At 51.4% G+C, this 25,927-nt stretch overlaps 1 protein-coding gene across 1 annotated transcript; it reads left to right on the top strand.

The window, feature by feature from the left end:
* Positions 1-2,147: 2,147 nt before the first annotated feature.
* ST6GALNAC1 (ST6 N-acetylgalactosaminide alpha-2,6-sialyltransferase 1) lies at positions 2,148-25,582 on the top strand. Its single transcript, XM_077754894.1, has 9 exons — positions 2,148-2,278; positions 22,191-22,821; positions 23,569-23,737; positions 23,924-24,095; positions 24,328-24,466; positions 24,682-24,785; positions 24,939-25,030; positions 25,116-25,213; positions 25,391-25,582. Exons 1-9 carry the CDS (start codon positions 2,148-2,150, stop codon positions 25,580-25,582), a joined length of 1,728 nt encoding a protein of 575 aa, XP_077611020.1.
* The last annotated feature ends 345 nt before the right edge of the window (positions 25,583-25,927 follow it).

Below are 25,927 nucleotides of genomic sequence, written 5' to 3'. Positions count from 1 at the left end.
GCCCATCTAGATGTCTACACTCCGTGGAGGGCAGAGAGAGAACACTGGCAGCCAGAGCCTTCTCCAAAAGCAGGGGGCGAGGTGAAAGAGATATTCCTTGTAATCAAACCAGTGCTGAGGGTAAGAAAATGCCTTCCCCGCGTGCACTTCGTTTGCCTAGCATTGCAGATGGGCACCAGGGCATAGGGTAATTGCTTGTACCAAGTGCACCGGGGAACTCTCATCAATGAAGGGTTGGTTAAAGCAGAGTTATGACTTGACCCGGGTCTATTCAGAAAATATTTGTAGAGTCAGTGTATAGAGTCATTTACAGGTTAGGTGTGTTCAGGGAGAGAGGGAGGCTGAATCAGTAGTGAGAGGCACTTTTCTGCTCCCTCCCAGCCTCTCCCTTGGAACAATGTCACGAGTCTGGCGTAGGGGACGGGGGCCGATGAAGCCCATCGTGAGTCTCTTACTCGCGGCCACTCAGAAGCATGTTCTGGGGCGCCTGGGTGGCTTAGTCGGTTGAGCGTCCGACTTTCGCTTAGGTCATGATCTCGCGCTTCGTGGGTTCGAGCCCCGCGTCGGGCTCTGTGCTGACTGCCAGCTCAGAGCCTGGAGCCTGTTTCAGATTCTGTGTCTCCCTCTCTCTGACCCTCCCCTGCTCACGCTGTCTCTCTCTCTCTCTCCTAGAAATAAATAAAAAAACATTTAAAAAAAAAAATTTAAAAAAAAAAAAGAAGCATGTTCTTACCCTTTTCATCCCGCCTGCGGAAGGCGGTTTAAACATTTATTGGTGCGTGGCCTGGGTGAAGGCCAAGGACGTTGGGTACAGGATGGGAAGCTATGCGATTCCGCCAAGTGCACTGTGCCGTGTGTGAATAATGAACCCAGGTCCTGAGACCTTCCAAGCTTATGATCCCGAGTCGCGTCTTTCCCATTTCAGCTGCTGGAAAACACCTGCGTGATTCAACATCGTGTAAGCGATATTTTGAAAATTAATAACCCGTGGGTTTTACGAAGGGCTGCGTCACTCCGTTTTCTAAGACTTCTACAGCCGATCTCGGTGTTACTTCTCTGAGTTATACATTACCCTTAGGCTTTATGTTTTTTGTTCTTCAGATCAAAACAGAGTTAATGATTTCTCAGAGGTGTCGCTATGCAGCAGATAAGGATGCAAACTGTGGGTCAGGCAGAAGGGTCCCAGAGCTGATAGCTCGCTCTGTGATCTGGGGCAAGTTGCCTGCTCTCAAAGGCAACGTCCCCAACCATAAACGGGGGTTGATATCACTAATGGCTTGGGTGTCTGTGAGGGCGGTACTGCCTGTGCACCTTTCACAGTGCCCGGCTCGGAGCTCTCACCTGCTTATGTGCCACTCGTTGTTGTCACGGTCATGACTCTGGATGAGACGCAGGGAAGGTTGAGCCGAAAGACGGTAAATCAGTGGTTCTCAACTTGGCCACATGTTGGGATCACCTGGGGGAACTCAAAAATTACCCCTGCCTGGAAATATAGCCACCCCTTGGAGATTCTGGTTTCATTGGTGGGGGGAGGGGTACAGTCGGGGCATTGGATGTAGTAAAGCTTCCCAAGTGATTCTAATGTGCACCCAGCGCAGAGAGCTACGACTCTGAACAGTCTGAAGATGAGATACTCTCGTAGCTCTGATCTACGGCTGCACAATGTTCTTTTAGGAAAGATTGCTAAAAGGTCTCAAAGCTAAGCAGATTCCCCATACCTTCCTTATAAAGGTCATGTTGAACTTGGGGGCTGTTCAAGGTGCTTCCAGACCATGCACTTGTCCAGGGTCCCCAAGGGTTTGGAACCCGATAAAAGTGAGGTTCCATATAACGTGTGCATGTCTCTCATAAAGTTCTACATGCAGAAATTGGCTTCGGAGACAAAGAGAAGGAAAGTAAACTTGTTTGAACAAAAGGAGTTTCTCTTCCTTCAAGCCACGCCAGCTTATAAGCCTCCACAAAGCAGGGAAGGCAGCCCCTCCTTTCGCTGGCAGACTCTGATAGACTCTGTGCCTACCAGGGTGGTTCATAGTCAAGACAAACGGTGTGCACTCCCTGGCCAGGAAACCTAAGCACTTAAACCACCCGCGGTCCACACCAAAGCTTCATGACATGCAGAACTTTCTCGCAGCACCGGAGCCACCGCCATGAGGACCTGCCTGCGTAGACTCAGTCGTCTGGACCAAGCTGTCCAATGGCTCTTGCTTTTGGCCGTGCTGCTCTCCTTATTCTTCATCCTGCCTTCCTTTATTAAGGAACCCAATACGAAACCTTTCAGGTAAGGTTCTGACCCCTTTCCAAATGCCTCAGAATTTATTAGAGGGAACGTGAAAGACTCTAGTCCAGGGAGGTGTGGAGAACCGCTTCATCGTCAGGAATGTTGTCAGGAAACACTGCAAGAAAGCTCCCAGGGGACCCCCGGGGGACAAGCAGGTGTCAGGGGTGGGAAAACCAAAAGGTCCGGATGTCTTGGGGCTGGCAGAGGGCAAATGTGGGCAGGAGTTTGAGAACTATGCGTCTGGGTCTCTGGAAGGTGTAGACAGAAAACAACTTCCCCCTCTGGGACCATGAGTAATAACAAGCAGCTTCGGGGTGAGTTCCTACATGCCACTCGCTGTGTCCTAAAGTGAAAGATTTACCCCACGGATTCCACTCCCTTCAAAATCACACTCTCCCGGGGCGCCTGGGTGGCTTAGTCGGTTAAGCGTCCGACTCGCTTAGGTCATGATCTCGCGGTTCGTGGGTTCGAGCCCCGCATCGGGCTCTGTGCTGACTGCCAGCTCAGAGCCTGGAGCCCGTTTCAGTCTGTGACTCCCTCTCTCTCTGACCCTCCCCTGCTCACGCTGTCTCTGTCTCTCTCTCCTAGAAATAAATAAAAAAAAAGCATTTAAAAAAATTCAAAATCATGCTCTCCCTGCGGAGTTTGTCAGAAAATGACCTCTCCCTTAGCTTGATTCTGGGCCCCAAGTTCATCCTTCAAAAGGACACTGTAGACCAGTTTTCTTATAAAATAAACACATCTCCAGCAGTGGAAGATCCCTTTCTTTCCATACCGAATTTTTTTTGAATGGGTTTATGTCGGGGCGCCTGGGTGGCTTAGTCGGTTGAGCGTCCGACTTTCGCTTAGGTCATGATCTCGCAGTTCGTGGGTTCGAGCCCCGCGTCGGGCTCTGTGCTGACTGCCAGCTCAGAGCCTGGAGCCCGTTTCAGTCTGTGACTCCCTCTCTCTCTGACCCTCCCCTGCTCACGCTGTCTCTCTCTCTCTCTCTCTCCCCTAGAGATAAATTAAAAAAAAAAAAAAACATTTAAAAAAAAAAAAAGAATGGGTTTTATGTCACTGTTCTTAAAATTTGGAATACAGGCTCTCATAAAGTTTAGAAAGATACAGAAAGGTCAAGCAAGAAATGAGGGTCTGCCCATTACACCCCCATCTCTATCCACCCTTCTGGTGCGGCCACTCTTGATTCTTTGGTGTAGATATAAATGTCCCATCATCATAGCCAACATTTCTACAGCACCCACTGTATGCCAGGCTGTGCTCTAGCGCTTACTGTATATTAACTGATTAGTTCTGAGGATGGTGAGTCGACAGAGACACAAAGCTTAAGGAAAGGCCCGAAGTAAACCCCTCCAGGAAGTCACAGGGCCAGAATCCCAAACCTCGCATCCTGCTTCCATAGTCTGTGCTTTTTACCTGATGCTAGACACGCCCTTGCAACAGATGGGCAAAGAGATAGTGGGTAGAGAGGTAGACACATAGGCGAATAGGTAGGCATCACACTCAACATGTTGTTCCACAGGCTGACTTTTTAAGCCAACGCTATGTCTTGGATATCCTTCCTTCCACGTCGATAACACAAATCTAGTCCCATCTTATTCACTGTGCATGATACAGATGTGAGTTTATTGAACCAATCTCTAGTGGTTGATGCTGGGTTCCCACTCCTTTCCCACACACCTTTGTGCACTTATGTAGGTATTTCTCTCTCTCTCTCTCTCTTAAAGTTTATTTATTTATCTTGAGAGAGACAGTGCACAAGCAGGGAAGGAGCAGAGAGAGAGGGAGAGAAAGAATCCCAAGCAGGCTCTGCCCTGTCTGCACAGAGCCCGAAGCAGGGCTCAAACTCATGAACTGTGTGAGATCATGACCTGAACCAAGGTCAAGAGTCAGTCGCTCAACTGACTGAGCCACTCAGGTGCCCCACTGATGTAGGTATTTCTGTAGGTAGATTTCTAGACATGGGATTGCCATAGCAATGGGTATGTTCACATTAAGTGTCGACAGATGCCATCAGATCAACTCTGAAAAGGCTACAGTAACAGGTGTGAGTGTTAACTCTCTCCTCAGTCACCACACTGGATCGTTAATGCTTTTGAAGTTTTAAGAAACTGAGAGGTAAAGGGGTACCTGGGTGGTTCAGTTGGTTGAGCGTCCGACTTCGGCTCAGGTCATGATCTCACAGTTCGTGGGTTCGAGCCCCATGTCGGGCTCTGGGCTGACAGCTCAGAGCCAGGAACCTGCTTCAGATTCTGTGTGTGTCTCTCTCTCTGCCCTTCTCCCACTCGTGATCTCTCTCTCAAAAATAATCAAAATGTAAAAAAATAAAATAAACTGAGAGGTGAAAATATGTTTCTCTGTTGAATTCGCATTTCTCAGGCCACTGTGAATTTGAGGATCCTCTTACATTTATTAATCATTTGTATTTTTTCTAACCGAGGCAGCCACACTCACTTGTATTTTTCTGTGACTGACCTGGTCATATCTCTTGCTCCCCTAAAAAAAAAGAAAACTGAATTATTTCTCTTTTATTTACTTATAAGAGTTTCTCTTTTATTTAATTATTAAGTAAACCCCTATTTAATAATTAGGGATAGTAACGCTTTCCTATCATATCATTGTATCATCCTATCATATCATATCATCCTATCATTGTAACAACACTTTAAATGTTTTCTTCAGTCTAATATTTGTTTTTATTGCCTTGTTCATGCTCTCTCTTGTCACACAACTACTTTTTATGGGGATGAAATCTATTTATCTTTTCCTCTATGGCCACTGGCATTTGTACAAATTTGGCTGTCCCACCCCAAAATTATATACATGGCCTTCTATATATTTTTTAAATTTAAATTCAAGTTAATGAAGATACAGTGTAGCCTTAGCTTCAGGAGTAGAACCCAGTGATTCATCACACATAACACCCTGTGCTCATCCCAACGAGTGCCCTCCTTAATGCCCATCGCCCATTTACCCCACACCCCCACCGACCTCCCCTTCACCAACCTTCAGTTCGTTCTCTGTATTTAAGAGTCACTTAGGGCCAGCCTCCTTCTCTGTTTTTATCTTATTTTTCCTTCCCTTCCCATTGCCTTCTGTACTGTCTACTAATATTTTGTACTTTTTTTCCCCTTAAGCTTAAATAGTTAACCTATCTGAAGTTTATTTTTGTGTACCGTGTGAATCTGGGTTTGCATATGCTAAATTCTTCTGATCACAAGTGACAAAAACCCAACTCAATCTAGCTTCAATAAGAAGACCGGAGAGGGAGGGGTGCCTGGATGTCTCAGCTGGTTAAACATCCGACTTTGGCTCAGGTCACGATTTCACGGTTTGTGAGTTCAAGCCTAGCGTCGTGCTGAGCCGTGCTAACAGCTCAGAGCCTGCAGCCTGCTTCGATTCTCTCTCGCTCTCTCCCTGCCCCTCCGCTGGCTGTGCTTTGTCTCTCTCTCAAAAATATATAAACATTAAAGAAAGTTTTTAAAAAATAAAATAAAAAAAGACCAGGGAGGGAGAGAAGGTCAGAGTATTACATTGTCCCTTGCAGAAACCTGTTCAGAGGGGGAATGGGCTGCTGGAGACTTGCTCTTAGTGACCCGGATGCCTGGGCTCCTTCCCCAGCCAATGTCATGTGCCCCGGAGTTAGGGGGAGATGTAAGCAGACCGATGTCTATTTCTGGTCTAGAGATTCCTGAAGGCGGAAGGTGGGTGGAATTGTCTGTGGTGTAAGGTATCTGGGCGGAAGGCCCTGGCCTGGGCCTTCAAACCCCGGAGGCTTGGAGGGCCATTCAGCATTCCTGTGGTGCCAGGAGGGACCACGGCCCCAGTTACCCGCTGGGGCCAACTAACGGGACATCCACTCCAGAGAAGTGTGAGGGGACATCGAATGCTGTTGGGGGCATTCATGAGGGGACCCTCAGCACAAAGGAGAGCCCCGCCCCAGGGAAGCCACACTTCCGGACCCTACCCAGAGCACCATGTCAGCAGACAGAAGCCCCCTGAACCTCAGTGTGAGCGAAGACACCGCGTGTCCCCAACTCTTCCCAGACAAGTGGTCCCTTGAGTAATAATCTGGAAGAGCCAGGCCTTCAGGANAGCTTCCCTCACCTCCCCTACCTCTCCTGCCTCACCCCTGCCAAGCCTGGGTCTCCAGCTCTGACCTGGTAGGCTGGGGGGAGGCAGGTGGGAAAAACTCTGAACCAGTAAGGACACCTGTAACTCGGATGAGACTGAATTTGGGGTTTAGGTGGGTTGTTCTTTTTTTTTCCCATCTTTTCTGTAATTTTTTTCTTTTTTTTTTTGGACTGGGTTTTAATCATCAAAGGTGACTGCAAAGCTGTTGAGTCACCGTAGGCATCAGAGCCTGGGAAGGGGCCACACACCGAGACGTCTCAGTGAGTGGTCTCTCCTTATTACGCTGCAAACCGCAGGGCGGAGAGTGAGCACCTCGAGAGCAGAGGCCCCTGGAGGAGAGGATGTGTCTGATGAAAGCTTCGGTGAGACGGCAGGAGGCAGGCAGGGCTCGGATCAGGCGTGTGCGGAGATCAGTACAAGCAAGGGGGCCGAAAGTGTCCTCCTGGCTGAGCCTCGGACGGCAGACTCTGCCTTGCGGGATGAGGGGCTCGCTCTGGGGAGCCCAGCAAGGGCACCGCGAGCGGGTGGGGCCCAGGGTTGATGCAAGAGGCTTTCAGACGGGGAGGCAACCGCATCAGAGTAGTGTTGCGCAATGACGGGGCTGCCCCAGGGGAACAGGATAGATGGGAAGGGAGGTGTGAGTCACCACCACTCTGGCCTGACCCAGGGCAGGAACCAAGGGACAGACTTCAACAGCAGATTATCCTGCGCGAAGGGAAGGACTGGGCCTGGCAGATGCCCTCACAGGCAGATTTAGTCGTTGGAACATAAGGCGAAGAGGATCTGGGAGGGGTGGGGTAGGAAGAAGTGGGACATCAGGAGGCGCTTTGAAGAAGAAGGGGTGGGAGGGGCAGGCAAGTGTGCAGTTAGAGACGGGGGTGGGGGGTGGCCCACCTGTCCCCACAGTGCTGCCTGCGCAAAGGGTGACAGTAAAATGAGAGATAAAAGGAGGTCCTAAAATGCCAACCCAGGTGTAGTGTCAGCGGCTTCTGAAGGTCCCTGTTCAGGAGAAGTTTGCATGTTAATGACGCATCATTATCATCTCAGAGCTGGAGACTGGCCCAGACCTGAACCTGTGCTCACGAGCTTTCTGGGGGTTATTTCCTTTTTTTAATTTTAATTTTTTTTTTTTAGCATTTATTCATTTTTTGAGAGAAAGAGAGGGACAGAGCGTGAGTGGGGGAGGGGCAGAGAGAGAGAAGGAGACGCAGAATCCGAAGCAGGCTCCAGGCTCTGAGCTGTCAGCACAGAGCCCGACGCAGGGCTCGAGCTCATGAACTGCAAGATCATGACCTGAGCCGAAGTCAGAGGCTTAACCGACTGAGCCACCCGGGGGTCCCTCTGCGGGTTATTTCCAATATTCACCATCATCGCCCAAGATCAGCACTTCTATTCTTTTATAAAAAAAAAAAAAAGGCTCTGAGACTCCAAAAGGTTAAGTCTAATCCCACTCAGCCAGGAAGTGGCAAGACAGAGATTTGGACACCAGGGATTTGGGCTCCAAAACCCACGCTTCTCCACCCCGCCTCCCCCACTGTTGACTCTCAGGAGACTCAAAGTCCGATGGAGGGGAGGGCCTCACAAGAAGCAAGAGAGGGTGTGTGATATTATTAGTCGTGATAGACACCCTCCAATTTAAGTCCAAGGTGATAAGCGCTATGGGAGGAAATTGAAAAGAGTAATTCCCTCCAGGGGGCAAGGTAAGGACAACATCCTGGTGGCATTTGCAGAGCGCCAGCGGGCTGGGTGACGTGTCAGCCCGAGGAACATCGCACACTAAGGAGGCTCAGAAGCAGGGGAAACGGTGGGGGGCGGGACGTGTTCAGGCGCGAGGGACCAATGACTAATGTCAATTATGCTGATAGGGGCTCAGCGTGCCAGGCAATGGTCTCCAAAACCCGCGATTACTGACCACATATCAAGGCTTATGGGCAGATACTATTATCAACAACATCCCTCTTTTGCAGATAAGAGCGGTTAGGCAACTTTCCCACTCGAGGTCACCCTTGTCACTTAAGTTCAGACACAGGCCAGCTGGCTCCGGAGTCCATGCTCCATGCCACCACCCAGGCTGGTGGCACAGCCCCCCATCCCTCCACCTCCCCCATCCCCCCGCCCCGCCTTCCTCTCTCACACCCATCATAACATCATAACGTTGTCACGAACCCAAAGTTTATTTGTCTCCTGACAGACTGCATCTTACTTTTCTCTCTTTCCTCAGTAATTTGAGAAGGTCCTGGACACCGGCTAGGTGTAGCGCAGTGTTATTTTAATTTTGTTTTTCTAAAGTTAATCCATTTACTTTGAGAGAGAGAGAGCACAGCAGGGGAGCGACAGAGAGAGAGAGAGAGAGAGAGAGAGAAGGTCTACCAGGATCCCTGTTATCAAAGAAGAAGTCTGACGGGGGGCAGGGGGGTGCTCGATCCCACAAACAGTGAGCTCATGACCTGAGTTGAAATCAAGAGTCGGACGCCTAACCGGACTGAGCCTCCCAGGCGCCCCTGGGAGGTGCTGTTTTAAATGCTTGTTGATGAAAGAGTGAATGCGTGGCCCTCGATGGACCAACAGTTTACCCTTGATTCTACGGCCATGAAAAGCTTCACAGGAACAGAGTAACTTGGCTACATTTGTGCATTGGGCAGATTCGTGCTTACTAGATTGTACGGTAGACGGTGGGGGGAAGGTGGTGTTGGGGGGGTAGGTTAGAGGCTGTTGTAGCGGTTTAGGGCCCGAGAGCTCTGGGCAGAGAACGGCATTAGGAAGAAAGGACTGAGTAAGTCAGATCGGCTGGATTTGGCAACAAACAGAATGCGAAGGCAGTGGAGAGGAAGGACCGAGAGACAACTGTATGATTTCAAACCTAGGTTATTGGACGACCTCTCCCATCTTCGTAATTTGGTCCCAGCCCCCAACGCGCCCCCGGGTAGGTAGATACAATCTAAGACCCTGTCTCTACCTGCCAGGCTTCCCTGGTCTGGAATGAATTTGTCTTCAAAGATTCTATGCCCTGTTTTGGCTTTAGAGTCGACTGGTACGAGGGAGCTGTATGGATTCTCTTTTTCATCTTATTTTGTTTTGGGCTGAGAAATAGAAACTTTCTTTTCTATAACGTCCTGGTTTCCGATCCCAGAGTCCCGTTCATCGAGCTGTGGGGAAACTTGGTCTCGGCCGTCCTCACCACCTCTGCGGCCACCCCAGGGCCGGATGCCTGAGGCCGTGCCAGGGCCCTGGTGGGGGCAACTCGTTCATAGCCATCGTGTGGCCGTTGAGACGCCCGTTGTCCCTGCCTCTTGGCTCTTTCATGCCCACCTGGCTTAGGTGGGAGAAGTTTCTGAGATTGTCGAACTACGGTTCTGTCTCCCAGGTTCAGTGCACAGTCGTTTCCTTTCAGGGGTCCCATTAGACCCTAGGAACACGACAAGAAGTAGGGTTCAGGCACCCTCCGATCTCGGGGTCCAGAGACCCCTTTCTTCTCTCCATCCTTCTCTCGCTCCTCTTCGCCCAGAGTAAACTTTCTAGGGAGGGGCGGGGTGGGAGGAAACAGACAGGTCCTTCTCCGAGACATTTTATCTATTTCACCAAATCCTCTCCCCGCTTAACGTCTTGCAGGGAGTCCTTTACTTTCAAGTTCTTACTGGGGCGCCTGGGGGGCTCAGTCAGTTAAGCATCCAACTTCGGCTCAGGTCATGATCTCGCAGTTTGCAGGTGTGAGCCCCGCATCGGGCTCTGTGCTGACAGCTCAGAGCCTGGAGCTGCTTCGGGTTCTGTCTCCCTCTCTCTGCCCCTCCCCTGCTTGTGTTGTCTCCCTCTCTCAAAAATAAATAAACGTTAAAAAAAAATCTGGTTTTTATTGGCCACACGTGTCCACGGAGACAATGAACATGGGGCTCTTTTTTTCTTTAAATTTTTAAATGCTTATTTTTGAGAGAGAGAGAGAGCGCGCGCACAGGAGCAGGGTAGGTGAAGAGAGAGGGAGACACAGAATCCGAAGCAGCTCCAGGCTCCGAGCTGTCAGCACAGAGCCCGACACAGGGCTCGAACCCCCGAACTGTGAGATCATGACCTGAGCCAAAGTCGGACGCTCAACGGACTGAGCCAGCCAGGTGCCCCAGACCTTGAGTGTCTTGTAACCATATCTTTCTCATCTTTCATCCCTAACAGATAGTCCTAAATGCCCAGCATATAATTACCACTCAATAAATATTTGTGGAATAAATGCTGCATTTGTTTTCAAAATTTCATAGAATTTTCAATAAGATGTCTCATTTACTTTTCATGGTTTTCCCTTTAATTTAAGAAATGTATATATTAAAGGGGCGCCTGGGTGGCTCAGTCGGTTAAGTGTTGACTCTTGGTTTTGGCTCACAGTTTGTGAGTTCGAGCCCTCTATCAGGCTGGGTGCTGACAGCATGGAGCCTGCTTGGGACCCTCTCTCTCCCTCTCTCTCTGCCTTCTCTTGCTCATTCTCTCTCTCTCTCTTTCAAAATAAATAAATAAACTTAAAAAATTTTATTAAGGTAACAAACAAATTTTAAAGTCAAATAATATTTCAAGATTTACATCAAAATAGAGTGGTCCCCATGACCTTTCTCTACTCCAAAATCCTGATTCCCAAGGTCACTACTTCATTTCTTTTTGCTGTTTCTTTTGGTACTTACCACCCTATTTCTAAGTCACATGCCTACCTGCTACTTCTTTTTTTTTTTTTTAATGTTTTTATTTATTTCTGAGAGAGAGAGACAGCATGTACAGGGGAGGGTCAGAGAGAGGGGGAAGTACAGAATCTGAAACAGGCTACAGGCTCTGAGCTGGTTGTTAGCACAGAGCCCGAACCAGGGCTTAAACCCACAAACCATGAGATCATGACCTGAGTCGAAGTTGGAAGCTTAACCGACTGAGCCACTCAGGCGCCCCAACTACCCACTACTTCTTGACTACTCAATTAAGTGGTTTAGCTCTACATGAAGTACCATTTACCAATGACCTTAACGCCTGTCACCCTTTTAGGTTTTCATCTCTGGACATGTGAGCCCAAAGGGGATATGATGGGGACTCTGACTGTCACTGTGTGTCACTATATGTTAGCAATTGACCCAATTCAACTAGAGTATATTTGTATAACGTTGTATTTTTCCGAGTGCCTTTTAAATATTTGTTTATTTTGGGAGATGGGTGCAGAGAGAGAGGGAGACAGAGAATCCCAAGCAAGCTCCAAGCTCAGCGTGGAGACTGACTCAGGGCTCGAATTCATGAACTGTGAGATCATGACCGGAGCCTAAATCAAGAGTCAGATGCTCAACCAACTGAGCCACCAAGGCGCCCCCAAGTGCCTTTTTTATACACTGGCCTGTGAGGTCTTTACAACACTATTGTGAGACTCGCATTAAAAGTTCCATTTAACGTGTCTATCAACAGATGAATGGATAAAGAAGATGTATATATATGCAAGGGAATATTACTCAGTGATCAAAAAGAATGAAATCTTGCCATTTGCAACAACATGGATGGAACTAGAGTGTGTTCATTATGCTAAGTCAAATTAGTCAGAGAAAGACAAGCATCATATGACTTCAGTCATATGTGGAATTTAAGGTACAAAACTAATGAATATAAGAGAAGGGAAGCAAAAAATATATAAAAACAGGGAGGGAGAGGGGCACCTTGGGCAGCTCAGTTGAGCATCTGACTTCAGTTCAGGTCATGATCTCACAGTTTGTGGGTTCGAGCCCGGCATCAGGGTCTGTGCTGACAGCTCAGAGCCGGAAACCTGCTTTGGATTCTGCGCCTCCATCTCTCTCTCTGCCCTTCCCCAACTCCTGCTCTGTCTGTCTCTCCCTCTTTCTCAAAAATAAAAGAAAACATTAAGAAAAAAAATTTTTTTATAAACAGGGAGAGAGACAAGCAATAAGAGACGCTTAAATACTGAGAACAAACTGAGGGTTGCTGGAGGAGAAGTGGGTGGGGGGTGAGCAAGGGGCATTAAGGAGGGCACTTGTTGGGATGAGCACTGGGTGTTATACATAAGTGATGAATCACTAAACTCTATCCCTGAAATCATTATTTCATATATGTTTGCTAACTTGGATGCAAATGTAAAAAACAAACAAACAAAAAAACCCGAAAAGCAAAAATTAATAAATAAATGAAAAGGCCACTACATTTTGTCAATCATGTGCAAAATGAGAGATAAACTTATTTTATTTGAGGTAAATCTTTGTAAAATGTAAGTGCCTCATTGGTAACAATTAAATATTAATGACACATTTCCCTAAATATTATAATAAAGGTATGTTTGACGTTCTTAGAAAAAAAAAAAAAAGAAGAGTCCCATTTAACGGATGAGAAAACAGAGGCTCTAAGGGTTCTGTGTCTTGCCCAAGATCGCACAGCAGGCTGGTTAGTGGCCGGGCTGGAACTCAAGCGGTGACTTTCCGCCGCGGTGAGCTCCGCTGCCCGCTTTCCAAGTGCCAGGAAGTTAGTTCTGTCAGTCTCAAGTTCAACGCTTGCAGATAGCCAGTGGCGTTCAGGAGGTTAAGTCATGGGTAGGTGACAGCTGTAACACTCCAGGTAGCTGCCATCGTGTCACCTCACAGGAGACACGCACTCTGCTAGCGGGGCCCTGTGCCATCAAGAAACAGAAACGGAAAGAGCCTGATCCCGAAGTCCTTCAATGCGGCCACCGCTGTGGGGTTTGACCCGGTTTTCTGTGGAGCAGCTCTTCGTGCCCCAGCAGAGGACGGGTGGCTGCTCAGTGCGCCCCTTTGCTCTTCTCCTTGGGGATGGGGAAGGGGAGGAATGTCCTTCCCCCTGCCCCTCGCAGGTCGCTATCTCAAAAATGCCAGTATAAAAATGTCACCTGATCTCGGGCTAAACCCTGAAACAAATTTTACTCACAGGTGTGATTATCCCCAGAAGAGATAAGCTAAGTACCAGATGCAGGTGACAAAAATGGACTTTGCTTTAAGCAACCTTGGGGCACCTGGATGGCTCAGTCCGTTAAACGTCCGACGTCGGCTCGGGTCATGATCTCACGGTTCGTGGGTTCGAGCCCCGCGTTGGGCTCTGTGCTGATGGCCCAGAGCCTGGAGCTGCTTCGGATTCTGTCTCCTTCGCTCTCTGTTCCTCCTCTGCTCATGCTGTCTCTCTCTCTCTCTCAAAAATAAAGATTAAAAAAAATTTAAAAATAAATACATAACCAACCTTGGTTCACAAGGGTTCCCCAGCCAGCGGGCCCCAGGGTCTTATCTTGTATCTGTGATTCTTTTTTTTTTTTTTAATTTTTTAATGTTTTTTTATTTATTTCTAGGAGAGAGAGAGAGAGAGAGAGAGAGACAGCGTGAGCAGGGGAGGGTCAGAGAGACAGGGAGTCACAGACTGAAACAGGCTCCAGGCTCTGAGCTGGCAGTCAGCACAGAGCCCGACGCGGGGCTCGAACCCACGAACCGCGAGATCATGACCTGAGCAAAAGTCGGACGCTTAACCGACTAAGCCACCCAGGCGCCCCTTGTACCTGTGATTCTTGACCTGTACATACCTGCCATTCCTTGGTTTGCAACAATTACCTTGACTCCCCCCCCCATTCAAGGCCTTCCCTGTTCTTCTTAATTAATCTCAAGACTCATGCCTGTGGGTCTGGGGAGAGAGGTAGGCTTGTGTCTGTATTTCTGTATCACAGGGAGGGAAAATGTCCAACTTTTAAAGCAGCCTCCCATCTCCGGGGCCCCAGTGAGTTCAGTGAGCTGAATGGGATCCCAGAAAAGGCTCAGGGCTCCCCTGCGGGGTGGGGGTGGGGGGTAGAGCTTTGGAAATCGTTTCCAGCTGCTGCACCATTAGGAGCAGTGGCTCAGAAGTGTTTCCTCTTCTGTTCCCACTTTCTATTGTTCCTCATTAGGATTTAATTGGCCGGAAACTAAACAAATGAGAGAATTGGCTTAGAGTTGAAAAAAAAAGGACACTTGGAATGACAACAGAATACAGATTTCTGTGTGTTTTCTTTCCAGCGACAAAGAAAATTAAGGCAAAGTAAGGCAAAGTACAGATTTTAGCGATTGAAGCAACTTGTGGGCACATCTAAAGGTTCAAAGTTAAGTTTTTGCATGTAAATCATGCAAAAAAAAAAGTTGCAGGATTTCCTGGGGAAAATAAACTTCAAAGTTTGTGGGAGGGGGAAGCAGAATGATTAGTTTTCATTTCAGATAAGACCGGAGCCCCTAAAGAGTTATGGTGGCCAGAACCAAGGGAGTTTGGGAAGCTCCAAGCTGGACGAATGATAAATTTATTATTTTAAAAAAATTTTAATGTTTATTTTTGACAGAGAGAGAAAAAGACAGAGACAGGGTGCAAGCAGGGAAGGGGCAGAGAGAGAGGGAGACACAGAATCCAAAACAGGCTCAAGGCTCTGAGCTGTCAGCACAGAGCCGGACGCGGGGCTCGATCCCACGAACCGTGAGATCATGACCTGAGCTGAAGTCGGATGCTCAACTCACTGAGCCACCCAGGCGCCCCAAAAGTGCAACATTTTCTATTTTTACCTCCCACATAGATTAGAATTTGACATTGGGTTGCTTTTTACCTGATGTGATCCACCAATAATTTACCTGTCCCCCTGAACCTTAACAGAAAATAGGTACCGGAGGCGAGAGCAGCCCGTCACAGAGGGTCCTCAGCGTGGCTGACGAAAGGCACTGTGGGGACCCTAACATTGGTTCCCCTTTCAAGGAGAGAGGCATCATGAAAACCGAGATTGGGGAACCAGATTTGTGACCCTGAGGAGGCAAGGGGGATCAAGATAAAATGAGCGAGGAATCAGATGGTGGGGGGGTTGGGGAGGGGTTCCAGCTGGTGACCAGGCACCCGTAGCCGGGAGCCTCTTCAGTGTCTGTTCTATTGAATGGCAGAGCCCAGAACTATTTAGGGAAATCAAAGGGTTTTGGTTTTGGAGGGTTTTATTGAAGAATAACTGATACGAAACATCATCTATCGGTTTCAGGTGTACAACATAATGATTCGATATTTACATACATTATGAAGTGCTCTCAATAAGGCTAGTTACCGTTTGTCACCACACCGAGCTGTTACAATGTTACTGTATATTTCCTGTGCTTGGACTTTACATCCCCGTGTCTTATTTCTTTTATTACTGGAAGACTGTACTTCTAAATCCCCTTTACCTATTTTATCCATCCCCCCCAACCACCACCACCTCCCCTCTAGCAACGACGGCTCTCTTCTCTATGAATCCGTTTCTGTTTTGTTTTGTTTGTTCGTTTGTTTTGTTTCTGAGATTGTATATATAAGTGAAATCATAGTATCTGTCTTTGGCTGGCTTATTTCACTTAGTGTAAAAACCCGCTAGGTCCACCCGCGTTGCTGCAAATGGCAAGATCTCATTCCTTTTTATGGCTGGGCAACTCCCTTATGGACTCGTATGCCGCCTCGTCATCCATCCATCTACCGACGGACACTTGGGTTGCTTCCATATCTCAGCTGTTGTGAGTAACCTTGCAATGAACGCAGGGCTGTGTGTGTCTTCTCAGATTAGCGTTTTCATTTTCTTCGGAGAAATGCTAGCTGTGGAATTGCTGGATCATCGAGGAGGTTTTCTGAGCTCTTTTCTCTTCCTTGCTAAAATAATCTCTTTTTTTAATCTTTAACATTTATTTATTTTTGAGAGAGAGTGAGAGAGCACACACGAGTGAGGGAGGGGCAGAGAGAGAGAGAAGGGAAGAGAGAGAATCCCAAGCAGGCTCAGCATCAGAGCCCGCCTTGGGGCTCAAACTCGCCAACCCTGAGATCGTGACCCGCGCTGAAATCGAGAATTGGACGCTCAACCGACTGAGCCACCTGGGTCCCCTGATGAAATAATCTGCTATTCCTAGCGGCTTTATTGGTGGCTTTTGATTTGGGGGTGTTATTGCTAAATTTCAGGTTGGACGACTTCTTCCATATGCGAGCTCCCCAAACATCCCCTACATTATCGCTTAGTAGACAGAGCTGACTGCTGAGCAATGCGGTTTGCACCTCATGGGTCTGTTTATACACAGATTTTCTACAGCACCCCCTGTGCGTATATTTTCCTTCTGATTTTCTGAATGACATTTTCTCTTCTCTGGTTGCCTTGATCGTAGGAACGGGTATGCAATACATATAACATACAAAATATGTGTTGATTGACTTGTTTGTGCTCCCGATAAGGATTCCAGTCAACAGCACGTTATTAGTAGTTGAGTCTGGGGGGGGAGTCAAAAGTTACACGTGGATTTTCGGCCGTGTGTGAGTTGGCGCCCCCAACCCCCACACCCTTCAAGGATCAACTGTGCTCTCTTGCCAACCCTTGTTTCATGGCATCAAGTATAAATAAACCTTGAACCTCTTAGCTCCCAGATCCCCCCGGGACTTCTATAGTTCAGAATTTGGAGGGTCTCCCGTCTCTGGAAGGGGCTGCAGGAAGGAGTGCGTGGTGCTCCCTCTGCGGGGCCAGCGCGACCGCGAGGCAAAGGGCCCGCTGTCTGGGCTGCACCACGTCTAGGGCAGAAGACTGCCCTGTCCCACGGTTTCCCTGCCCACAGCCACACGAAGGGGCTTGCAGTTTGGAAGGAAAACTTCTAGACGTCTCTTGCGGTTTGGGCGTGGAGGGGAATGCAAGGCCGGCAGCTGGGCAGCCAGAGCTGTCTGCTCTCAGGGTTAACAGCTAGGCCCTGGCCGTGGGCCTCGAGCCTGGAGCTTCAGCTCAGTCGTGACCTTGAAGGGGAGAAGGGTGAATCTCTCAGGCTCTCCAACCTTTCTACCTAAGAAAGGCGGCCCGGCTCCATCAAATGTGTGTTCTGGACGCTCTCAGCTTTCCCTCTCTGCATGGGTGGTGCTCTTTCAGAATGGGTACTTCCAGGGGTGTCTCTCCAGCTCCTGAGCCCAGAACCCCTCTTTCTCTTGAGACTGTCTTCCTCCCACACGCAGGGTGGACCCCGGGTGGCCACTTGCCGTGTGACCCGTGTCACTTACCATGTGGCCAGGGATGGAGAAAGGACCCACGTGAGACTGCATGAGCGTCAACAGTCCCCGGAGCAGGTGACTTGGGGCGGCCATATCCTCCACCACCATGCGGGCTGCGGAGCAGAGAGAAGAGAGAAGGCTGTGAAGAACAGAAGTAGGGACAGGGACGAGCCTCAAAGAAAAAAGTCCAAGTTCCAGAACCTCCTAGAGCCTCAACCATGCCTTGGTCTTGGGCTCAAGATGTTTTCTCTCCTTATGATAAATCTCCCTGCCCCCACTTTTTTTTTTTTTAGTTAAAAATAGAAAATAGGGGCGCCTGGGTGGCTCAGTCGGTTGAGCGGCCCACTTTAGCTCAGGTCATGATCTTGCGGTCTGTGAGTTCAAGCCCCGCATCGGGCTCTGTGCTGGCAGCTCAGACCCTGGAGCCTGTTCGGATTCTGTGTCTCCCTCTCTCTCTGTCCCTCCCCTGCTCACGCTCTTTCTCTCTCTCTCAAAAATAATAAATATTTAAAAAATAGAAAATAAAACAAAAAAAGAATAAAAGCTTCAAATCTGGAAGGCGATTAGCTTTTCCAGGCTACTCCATGTCACAGCCCAGCCCTGCCTCACGGCCTTTCCCTCCCTGCTGGTCTGGGATAGCTCTCGTTCAAGTCATTTCCTTGACCCGTGTAACAAAGGCAGGGGCGTTTGCTGAGTGAGGCCAGGTAACAGCGTGAGTTCCCAGGAGGAGCGACCCCACTGCCAGCCTTTCCCTAACAGCCTCCAGAGAAGTTTGAAGGTCAGAACAGAGAGCACCCTTCCTGGGGGATGTGAACAAGCGTGCTTCCCTGGGGTCCAGGTACCAGGAAGCACGGCGTCCGCCTAGAGGGGCGGCCGCAGTGCAGAGGGAGGCCCCGCTCGAGGAAGGATAAACACGGGTAATCTGCTTATGGTGTGTGCCACCTTGGGCCAGCCCCGTATTTTTGTAGGGATCAAAGTCTCCAGTGTCTTCCACCTGTAATAACAGTGACTGTGTATTCTGTGGGTTCAACGTCTGTGTCTTTTTCAGATTCGTATTTCCGGGGCTTACAAAGCACGTTGCACATACACAGTGAACACATGTTGAATGAGATGTTCTTCTGCGTGTGTGTATTTCAGATTCTCTTCCACATTTGTTTAAATCCATTTCAAAGGGTGCCTGGGTGGCTCAGTAGGTGCTCAGGTCATGATCTCATGGTTCGTGGACTCGAGCCCCGCGTCGGGCTCTGTGCTGACAGCTCGGAGCCTGGAGCTGCTTCACATTCTGTGTCTCCCTCTCTCTCTGTCCCTCCCCGGCTCACACTCTGTCTCTCAAAAATAAACAAACATTAAAAAAAAATTATTTTTAAGAAACAGAAAGCCTGTTGAAAGCACTGATGTGATATGTCACCACGGCGGGCTTTGTAGTAAGGGCTGCTTAGCGTGATTTCTGCCCCGTCCCCCCTCGGGGTTTGCTGTTTAGGGAAGAGTTGATATCTCCATTGAGCGAATACAACTCCAAAACACGCCCAATTCGATGACACACACAGGTTCAGCATTCACGTTGTCACCTGGACGTAGAGCTCGGGTCAGGCTACCTCCCAGGGCTTCATCATGCTCACTCATTTCCCGGCATGCCAGGGTTACGACCTGGCATTTTATCTCTGTGTTGATCCGTCATCCCCTTTACATCCTGGGTTCCGTGGGGGAAGGACCGGACCTGGGTGAGCTCATCACCCAGGCCCAGTAACTAGCACAGCGTTCATGGGAGATGCTCCAAAAATAGTGGCTGCATAAAAGAATAAACGAGGGGCTGTGGAGTTGGGGCGGGGGGAGGGAAGGTGGAAGTCAAAGCTGCAACCAGAGGAGTGGGAGACCGGACTCAGGAGAGCCCCCAACTTGAACATGACAAATCAAGAATGAGCGGGAACGAAGCACCACAGTCGGGGAGTGAGGGCGGATCTTATTTGGCCCAACATGTGTTTTGTTTTGTTTTACGTTTATTCATTTTTGAGAGACAGAGTGTGAGTCGGGGACGGGTAGAGAGAGGGAGACGCAGAATCCAAAACAGGCTCCAGGCTCCGAGCTGTCAGCACAGGGCCCGATGCGGGGCTCGAACCCGCAGAACTGTGAGATCGTGACCTGAGCCGAAGATGCTTAACCTCCTGACCCGCCCAGGCGCCCCGCTGAGTGTGTGGTTTGCACCCGATGCTAACCGCAGGCTGTCAGTGAATGCTCACAACAGACTTTTCTCAGAAGCAAAAGGCGGCAGCCCATTTTACAGAAGAGAAAACCAAGGCCCAGGAGGGTGAAGATTTCTCCCAGTCGCGCTGGCTAATTCTCACTCAGGTCTGTTTGGCTGCATATTTCATGCTCTCTCTTCTCTCTCCGTGGCCCCAGTAAGTCTGTGATATGTGGCTTGGAAGAAGAATGATGGAAGCAGACAGAAGGGAGCTGCTCGGGACATGAATGACCGTGATAAGCCAGGGAGGCCCGGGACACCACGTACAAAGGGCAGGAGTTAGGGACACCTGGAAATCCATCAGGGGGATGGCCAGGTTACCAGAGAGAACAATTCTTCCTCCCAAGTCTCCCAGAAGTCCCCCCAAAACCTGTGAGCACAGAGACCCCACCTCGAAGGCCAATGACAGAGCCCTGCAGAGCGGAGGACCCACGCTTTTCTCGGCAGAACCCCTGAAGCTAATTTGCATAAATTAAGTGATACTCTGACAGCCTCACACAAAAGGAGAAAATAAAGAGAAAGTAAATCTAATCCTTGGAGCCAAAGCCCTGAGTGCCCCAAGCCAGGCCAGGCACCCTGAATAACGACGAAGCATCATAGGGTGGCATTCAGCTCACGGGCCCCCCACTGCCTTGCGAGGGCACCCTCCCCACCCCCATCTCCCGCCTGAAATTCTTCAGTAGCTCCTCCTGGACGAGAAGACCGATGATGAAGTCCAAACTCCTTAGTCGGGCCTACAATGCAAACAGTAATCCGGTTCTCCCTACCCGCTTGGGCCCGTCTCCTGCCCTGGCAGAGCGCCTTCCCTCGTGCCCACCGAGCCTGCACGCCTTTCTCTCCCCGCCTCCAACCCGGGGCGAGACTTGCAATGAGTACTTGCTGAGTACGTAGATGTTTCCTGACGGTGCCACCACACACCCGTGTCGTTAGGCAGGGTTTCAAGTAAACACTTCAGGCAGATCTTTCAGTCCAGGCTNCGAGACTTGCTCCGTGTCGTAATCACACAAATGTGTAGTCGCTAGAACCGCCTTCCCCGCGGCTGGGAAACACGGCTCACACCCGACATGTCCAGCATCTAACATGAGATGTGGGCTCTTGACAAATGAGTACTTGCTGAGTACGTAGATGTTTCCTGACAGTGCCACCACACACCCGTGTCGTTAGGCAGGGTTTCAAGTAAATACTTCAGGCAGATCTTTCAGTCCAGGCTGGCAGCCATAGTCTTGACATGAACGCATCTTCTCCTATTTCCTCATGAACAAGGTGATCTTTGTTACCTACCCTTCGTTTAAAAAAAAAAAAAAGATGGGGCACCCGGGTGGCTCGGCTGGTAAAGCGTCTGATGTCGGCTTAGGCCATGATCTCACAATTTGTGAGTCTGAGCCCCACATCGGGCTCTCGCATCGGGCTCTCTGCTGTCAGCCGACTTCAGATGCTCTGTCGCCCTCTCTGTTCCTCCCCCACTTGTGTGCACGTGGGCTCTCTCTCTCTCTCTCTCTCTCAAAAGTAAATTTAAAAAAAAAATTAGAAGGATCGGGGCTCCCGGGTGGCTCAGTCAGTTGAGTGTCTGACGTCAGCTCAGGTCACAATTTCATGGTTCATGAGTTCGATCCCCGTGTCGGGCTCTGTGCTGACAGCTCAGAGCCTGGAGTCTGCTTCGGATTCTGTGTCTCCCTCTCTCTCTGACCCTCCCCTGCTCACACTCTGTCTCTCTGTCTCTCTTTCAAAAATAAATAAACATTAAAAAATTTTAAATTAGGGGCGCCTGGGTGGCTCAGTCGGTTGGGCGTCCGACTTCGGCTCAGATCATGATCTCACAGTCTGTGGGTTCGAGCCCCGCGTCGGGCTCTGTGCTGACAGCTCAGAGCCTGGAGTCTGCTTCGGATTCTGTGTCTCCCTCTCTCTCTGACCCTCCCCTGCTCAAGCTGTCTCTGTCTCTCTCTCAGAAATAAATTTTAAAAAATGTTTTTAATTAAAAGGATCTCGCTACTAGGGTGCGTGGGTGGCTCAGTCGGTTAAGTGTCTCAGGTCATGATCTTGTGGTTCGTGAGTTCGAGCCTCATGTTGGGCTCTGTGCTGACAGCCCACAGAGCCTGTAGCTTGCTTTGGATTCTCCCTCTCGCTCTCTGACCCTTTCCTGCTCACACTGTCTCTCTCTCTCTCTCTCAAAAATAGATAAACATTTTAAAAATTTTTAAAAAAAAAAGAAAGAAAGAAAGAAAAAGAGAAGAGGTCAACAGATAGTAAGTGACAAGGCCAGGGTCACAGTCGTTCCTGGAGCAGGTGGAGGGAGCGCTGTCCAGGGTTAGCAATGTCACCTCGGCTCCTGACACCCGGTTCCCAGAACCAGCTCCAAGCCACCACCGCAGTCTCTTTAGTGGTCACAGGTAAGTTTCCAGACCGATTGCCAGCAGCTTAATTCGGGGTATAGATGGCGATACTCATGTCTTGTGGTTTGAAGCCTACCGAATGCACAAGAAGAAATACCACTTATGCTCCAACCTGTTGATCCGATCCTCGGCCTTAACCAAAGTGTACTTCCGTCCCTAGGCGTCAACACGTGGATGACGAGGAGAGGTCTCCAGAGTCACCTCACCAGGCTGCACGGCAGGCACCCCCATGGGAAGGAATGATGATGGCTCCTGCGTCCTCATCAGCGCCGGAGAAGAGCGAGCAGACGCCCGGGGCCCAGACCACGGCCCACCCCGCCCACGGGGGCATCAAAGGAGAGGCCAGTGGGGCCACCTCCCCTGAGCCGGCCCCACCGAGGGGTCAGGAGTGGAGGGACACTGTGCTGGACACGCTGTCCCCGAGGGCACGGGACAAGGGACTGTCACTGAGGAGTCAGGACAGGAGGGCCATCACAGGAAGGCAGGACCAGAATGGGGAACCCACAGCCACCAGGACGGTGCCCTCGAAGCCTCCGGCCAAAGCGGCCACCTCGGCAAGGACACCCACGCCAGAAAGCCAGGCGCTGGCCACCCCAGGCGCGGGGTCGATGAAAGGCGTGGCCTCAGCCGCCACGCCCCGCGCGGAGACAGCCCGGGCCCAGCCATCCTCCACCCGCGTCCAGGGCCGCACCACACAGAGAAGCCCAAGTCTGCGGGCTGCCAACTTCAAGTCTGAGCCCCGGTGGGATTTTGAGGAGCAATATAGCTTTGACACGGGGGCCCTACAGACGGTGAGTCCGGCCACTGGCTCCCTGCTCTCAGCCCTGCGCGCACAGTCCACCCCGCCTCCCTGGGCGCCCAGGCTCCGCCCCCAGGCTCTGCCTGGTCCCTCCCCGAGCCCTCCGCTACCTGGTTTTCACCCCATCCTGGTGGGGGCAGGAGGGGAAGGTGGCCCCGATCCTGGCCACAGCCTGCCCTGGAGTCCCGAAGGCCGGGAGGGTCCCTGGGCAGCGTCAGAGAGTCCTCCCGGCTCTGGAGCCCGACGTCCACACCTGCATCTTCCATCCTCCGCAGGGGGAGGGGTCGAGGGTTGAAAGGCGGTGTGGAGGGGCAGGCGCCCGGTCCTGCTGCCCAGCCCTAATTCCTGGGAATGCCTCGTCTTCCCCGCACAGATAATTCCCCAACCTTCCCTCTCTCCCTGGGCTCACACCTACCGGAGGGAAGCGTTCAAAATATGTATGTTTACACACATAACTGCAGCCTCGCCCAGGAAGCCCTCCAGGCTCCCAGAGTCTCCATCCCCCTCCCACCCACCAAGATGCATTCCCTAGAGGACCAAGAATCGCCTGTTCCCCGGAACCCTCAGGGCCATGGCGGCCAGGACAATGGCGAGGGAGGGTCAGCAGACCCTCCACATACGATAGAAAAGGCAGTGCCTTCCAAACTGTGGGGCCCACCTTCTGCCCCCGCTCCCCGCCCAGCCCCTGGCCGTGGCCTTCCTGGGCCTGTCCCTGCCTGACCCACCTTCCTGCATGTAGACCTGCTCCGACTCAGTGAAGGTCAAGGCCTCCAAGTCGCCCTGGCTCCAGACACTCTTTCTGGCCAACCTCACCCTCTTCATGGACTCCAGCAATTTCAACCAGAGTGAGTGGGACCGTCTGGAACACTTTGCACCTCCCTTTGGCTTCATGGAGCTCAATTACTCCTGTGAGTCTTCCCTGGGGTGGGGGCGGGGGTGGTAGCCGGGGCCTCCGACCGCCATGGCAAGGGGGCAGCTGGCCTCTGCCTCTGGGCTGCCTCTCCCCTGGGGGCCGGCAGCCCTGGGAGCAATGATGGGCTGCCCCCTGGCCCTTCCAGGGCTCTGAATGCGAGTTGAAACTCACATTGTTTCAGTGGTGCAGAAGGTTGTGACCCACTTCCCTCCGGTGCCCCAGCAGCAGCTGCTCCTGGCCAGCCTCCCTGCTGGGAGCTCCCAGTGCATCACCTGTGCAGTGGTGGGCAACGGGGGCATCCTGAACAACTCCCACATGGGCCAGGAGATAGACAGCCACGATCACGTGTTCCGGTAAGCTGTCCGCCCCCAGGCTCCCATCCTGACTCCTTCCTGCAGAGACTGACTCTTCTGAGAGATCGGATCGGGCGTTCTCCGCCTGGGTCCGGAAGGTGGAATTCCTGGGCTCCCCGGAGATCCCCTCTGTAACTGCTGCCTCCCCCATTTCCCCTCTCTCGCCCCCACCCACCTCTGTGCGTTCCCTCCTGCACTCATGGGCTCTGTCTGGCTCTGTCTCTCTGCGTAGATTGAGTGGAGCGGTCACTAAGGGCTACGAAAAGGATGTGGGTACCCGGACGTCCTTTTACGGCTTCACTGCCTTCTCGCTGACCCAGTCACTTCTGGCCTTGGGCAGTCGAGGTTTCCGGCACGTGCCTCTGGGGAAGGTGAGCGAGAGGGACGGGCCTGCCACACACAGAATCTGAAGGAGGGAGCCGAGCGTCCTGGGTCTGGAGTCTGGAAGGTGCAGGCTCTGGCCCTCCGAGGGCGGCCAGGCAGAGCTCCAGGGAGCAAGGGGGCAGGCTGGAGTCGGAGCCAGGCCGCCCCAGCCCCTGGGCCTGAAGGCGGGACTCTGGGGCCACACACTGTCCTTGGTCCTCAGCATGTCCGCTACCTGCACTTCCTGGAAGGCACCCGAGACTATGAGTGGCTGGAGGCGCTCCTTTTCAATCGGAGCCTGGAGAAAACTGGCCTTTCCTGGTTCAGGTACCCCCGTCCCCTCCCCCCCTCCCCCAGGCAGAGCCATGAAGGGGGTTGGGCAGGTGGGCACAGCCTTAGCTCTCACTGGGGGATGGGGTACCAGGCCCACATAGCAGGAGGTGAGCCGACGGAGCCTGAGGGACCCGTCCCCGCCCGCAGGCACAGGCCCCAGGTAGCTTTCCGGGGACACCTGCCGCTGGACAGATACCTGTTGCTGCACCCGGACTCGCTGCGGTACATGAAGAACAGGTGCGGGCAGGTGAGGCGCACGGCAGGGGCCGGGTCCCTGCGGGCCCCGCAGCCTCCTGACAGCCGGGGGCTGGGGTATTTCACAGGTTTTGAGGTCTAAGACCCTGGACACTGTCCACTGGAGAATCTACCGCCCCACCACCGGCGCTCTCCTGCTGCTCACGGCCCTTCAGCTCTGTGACCAGGTGAGGCCCCGGCGCACGAGCAGGGACACCTGGGGAGACAGCTGTGGGCTGTCCCTGGACGTGTCCACATGGGACGGGACAACGGCCGTGACGGAGCAAGGGGGGGCANAGCCCACGAGAGTGAGCCTGAGAGAGAGCAGCAACTTCGGGCCTATCTCTCCTCTAACCTTTATGCAGGTGAGTGCCTATGGCTTCATCACCGAAGGCCACGAGCAATTCTCTGATCACTACTATGATAAGTCCTGGGAAAAAACAGTCTTTTACATCAACCACGACTTCCCGCTCGAGAGAACGCTCTGGAAGCGGCTGCATGATGAAGGTATAATCCGGCTGTACCAGCGTTCCGTCATTTCCAAACCAAAGGTGTGACAGGAGCCAGGACAGCAGCAGCCTCTTCGTCCGTCCCGAGGCACGGGGCGGAGTGCGGGGTCTTGAGACTTTCCACCGTTTTCCCAGGGCTCAGGCCAGGCTCCAAGCCCCTCCAGACTCCCTAGGGGACACTGGCACCAAGGAGGAGACACTCCCAAGGTGGCAAATGACTGAGGTTTTGGAGACCTTGGAACATTGCTACGGGCTCCTTTCAAAGGAAGGACAACTCTTATCTTGAGACCAAGGAATTTGAACTAAACGGGGTAATGACTGATCAATACCACAAATCCCCGCCCCCTTCACTGTCCAGAAGATGCTTGACACCGGGGCGGGGGGGTGGGGGGG

This window comes from Crocuta crocuta, unplaced genomic scaffold, assembly GCF_008692635.1.
Source record: "Crocuta crocuta isolate KB4526 unplaced genomic scaffold, BGI_CrCroc_1.0 scaffold50, whole genome shotgun sequence".
NCBI lineage: Eukaryota > Metazoa > Chordata > Mammalia > Carnivora > Hyaenidae > Crocuta > Crocuta crocuta.
This window is presented reverse-complemented; position numbering and strand designations above follow the sequence as displayed.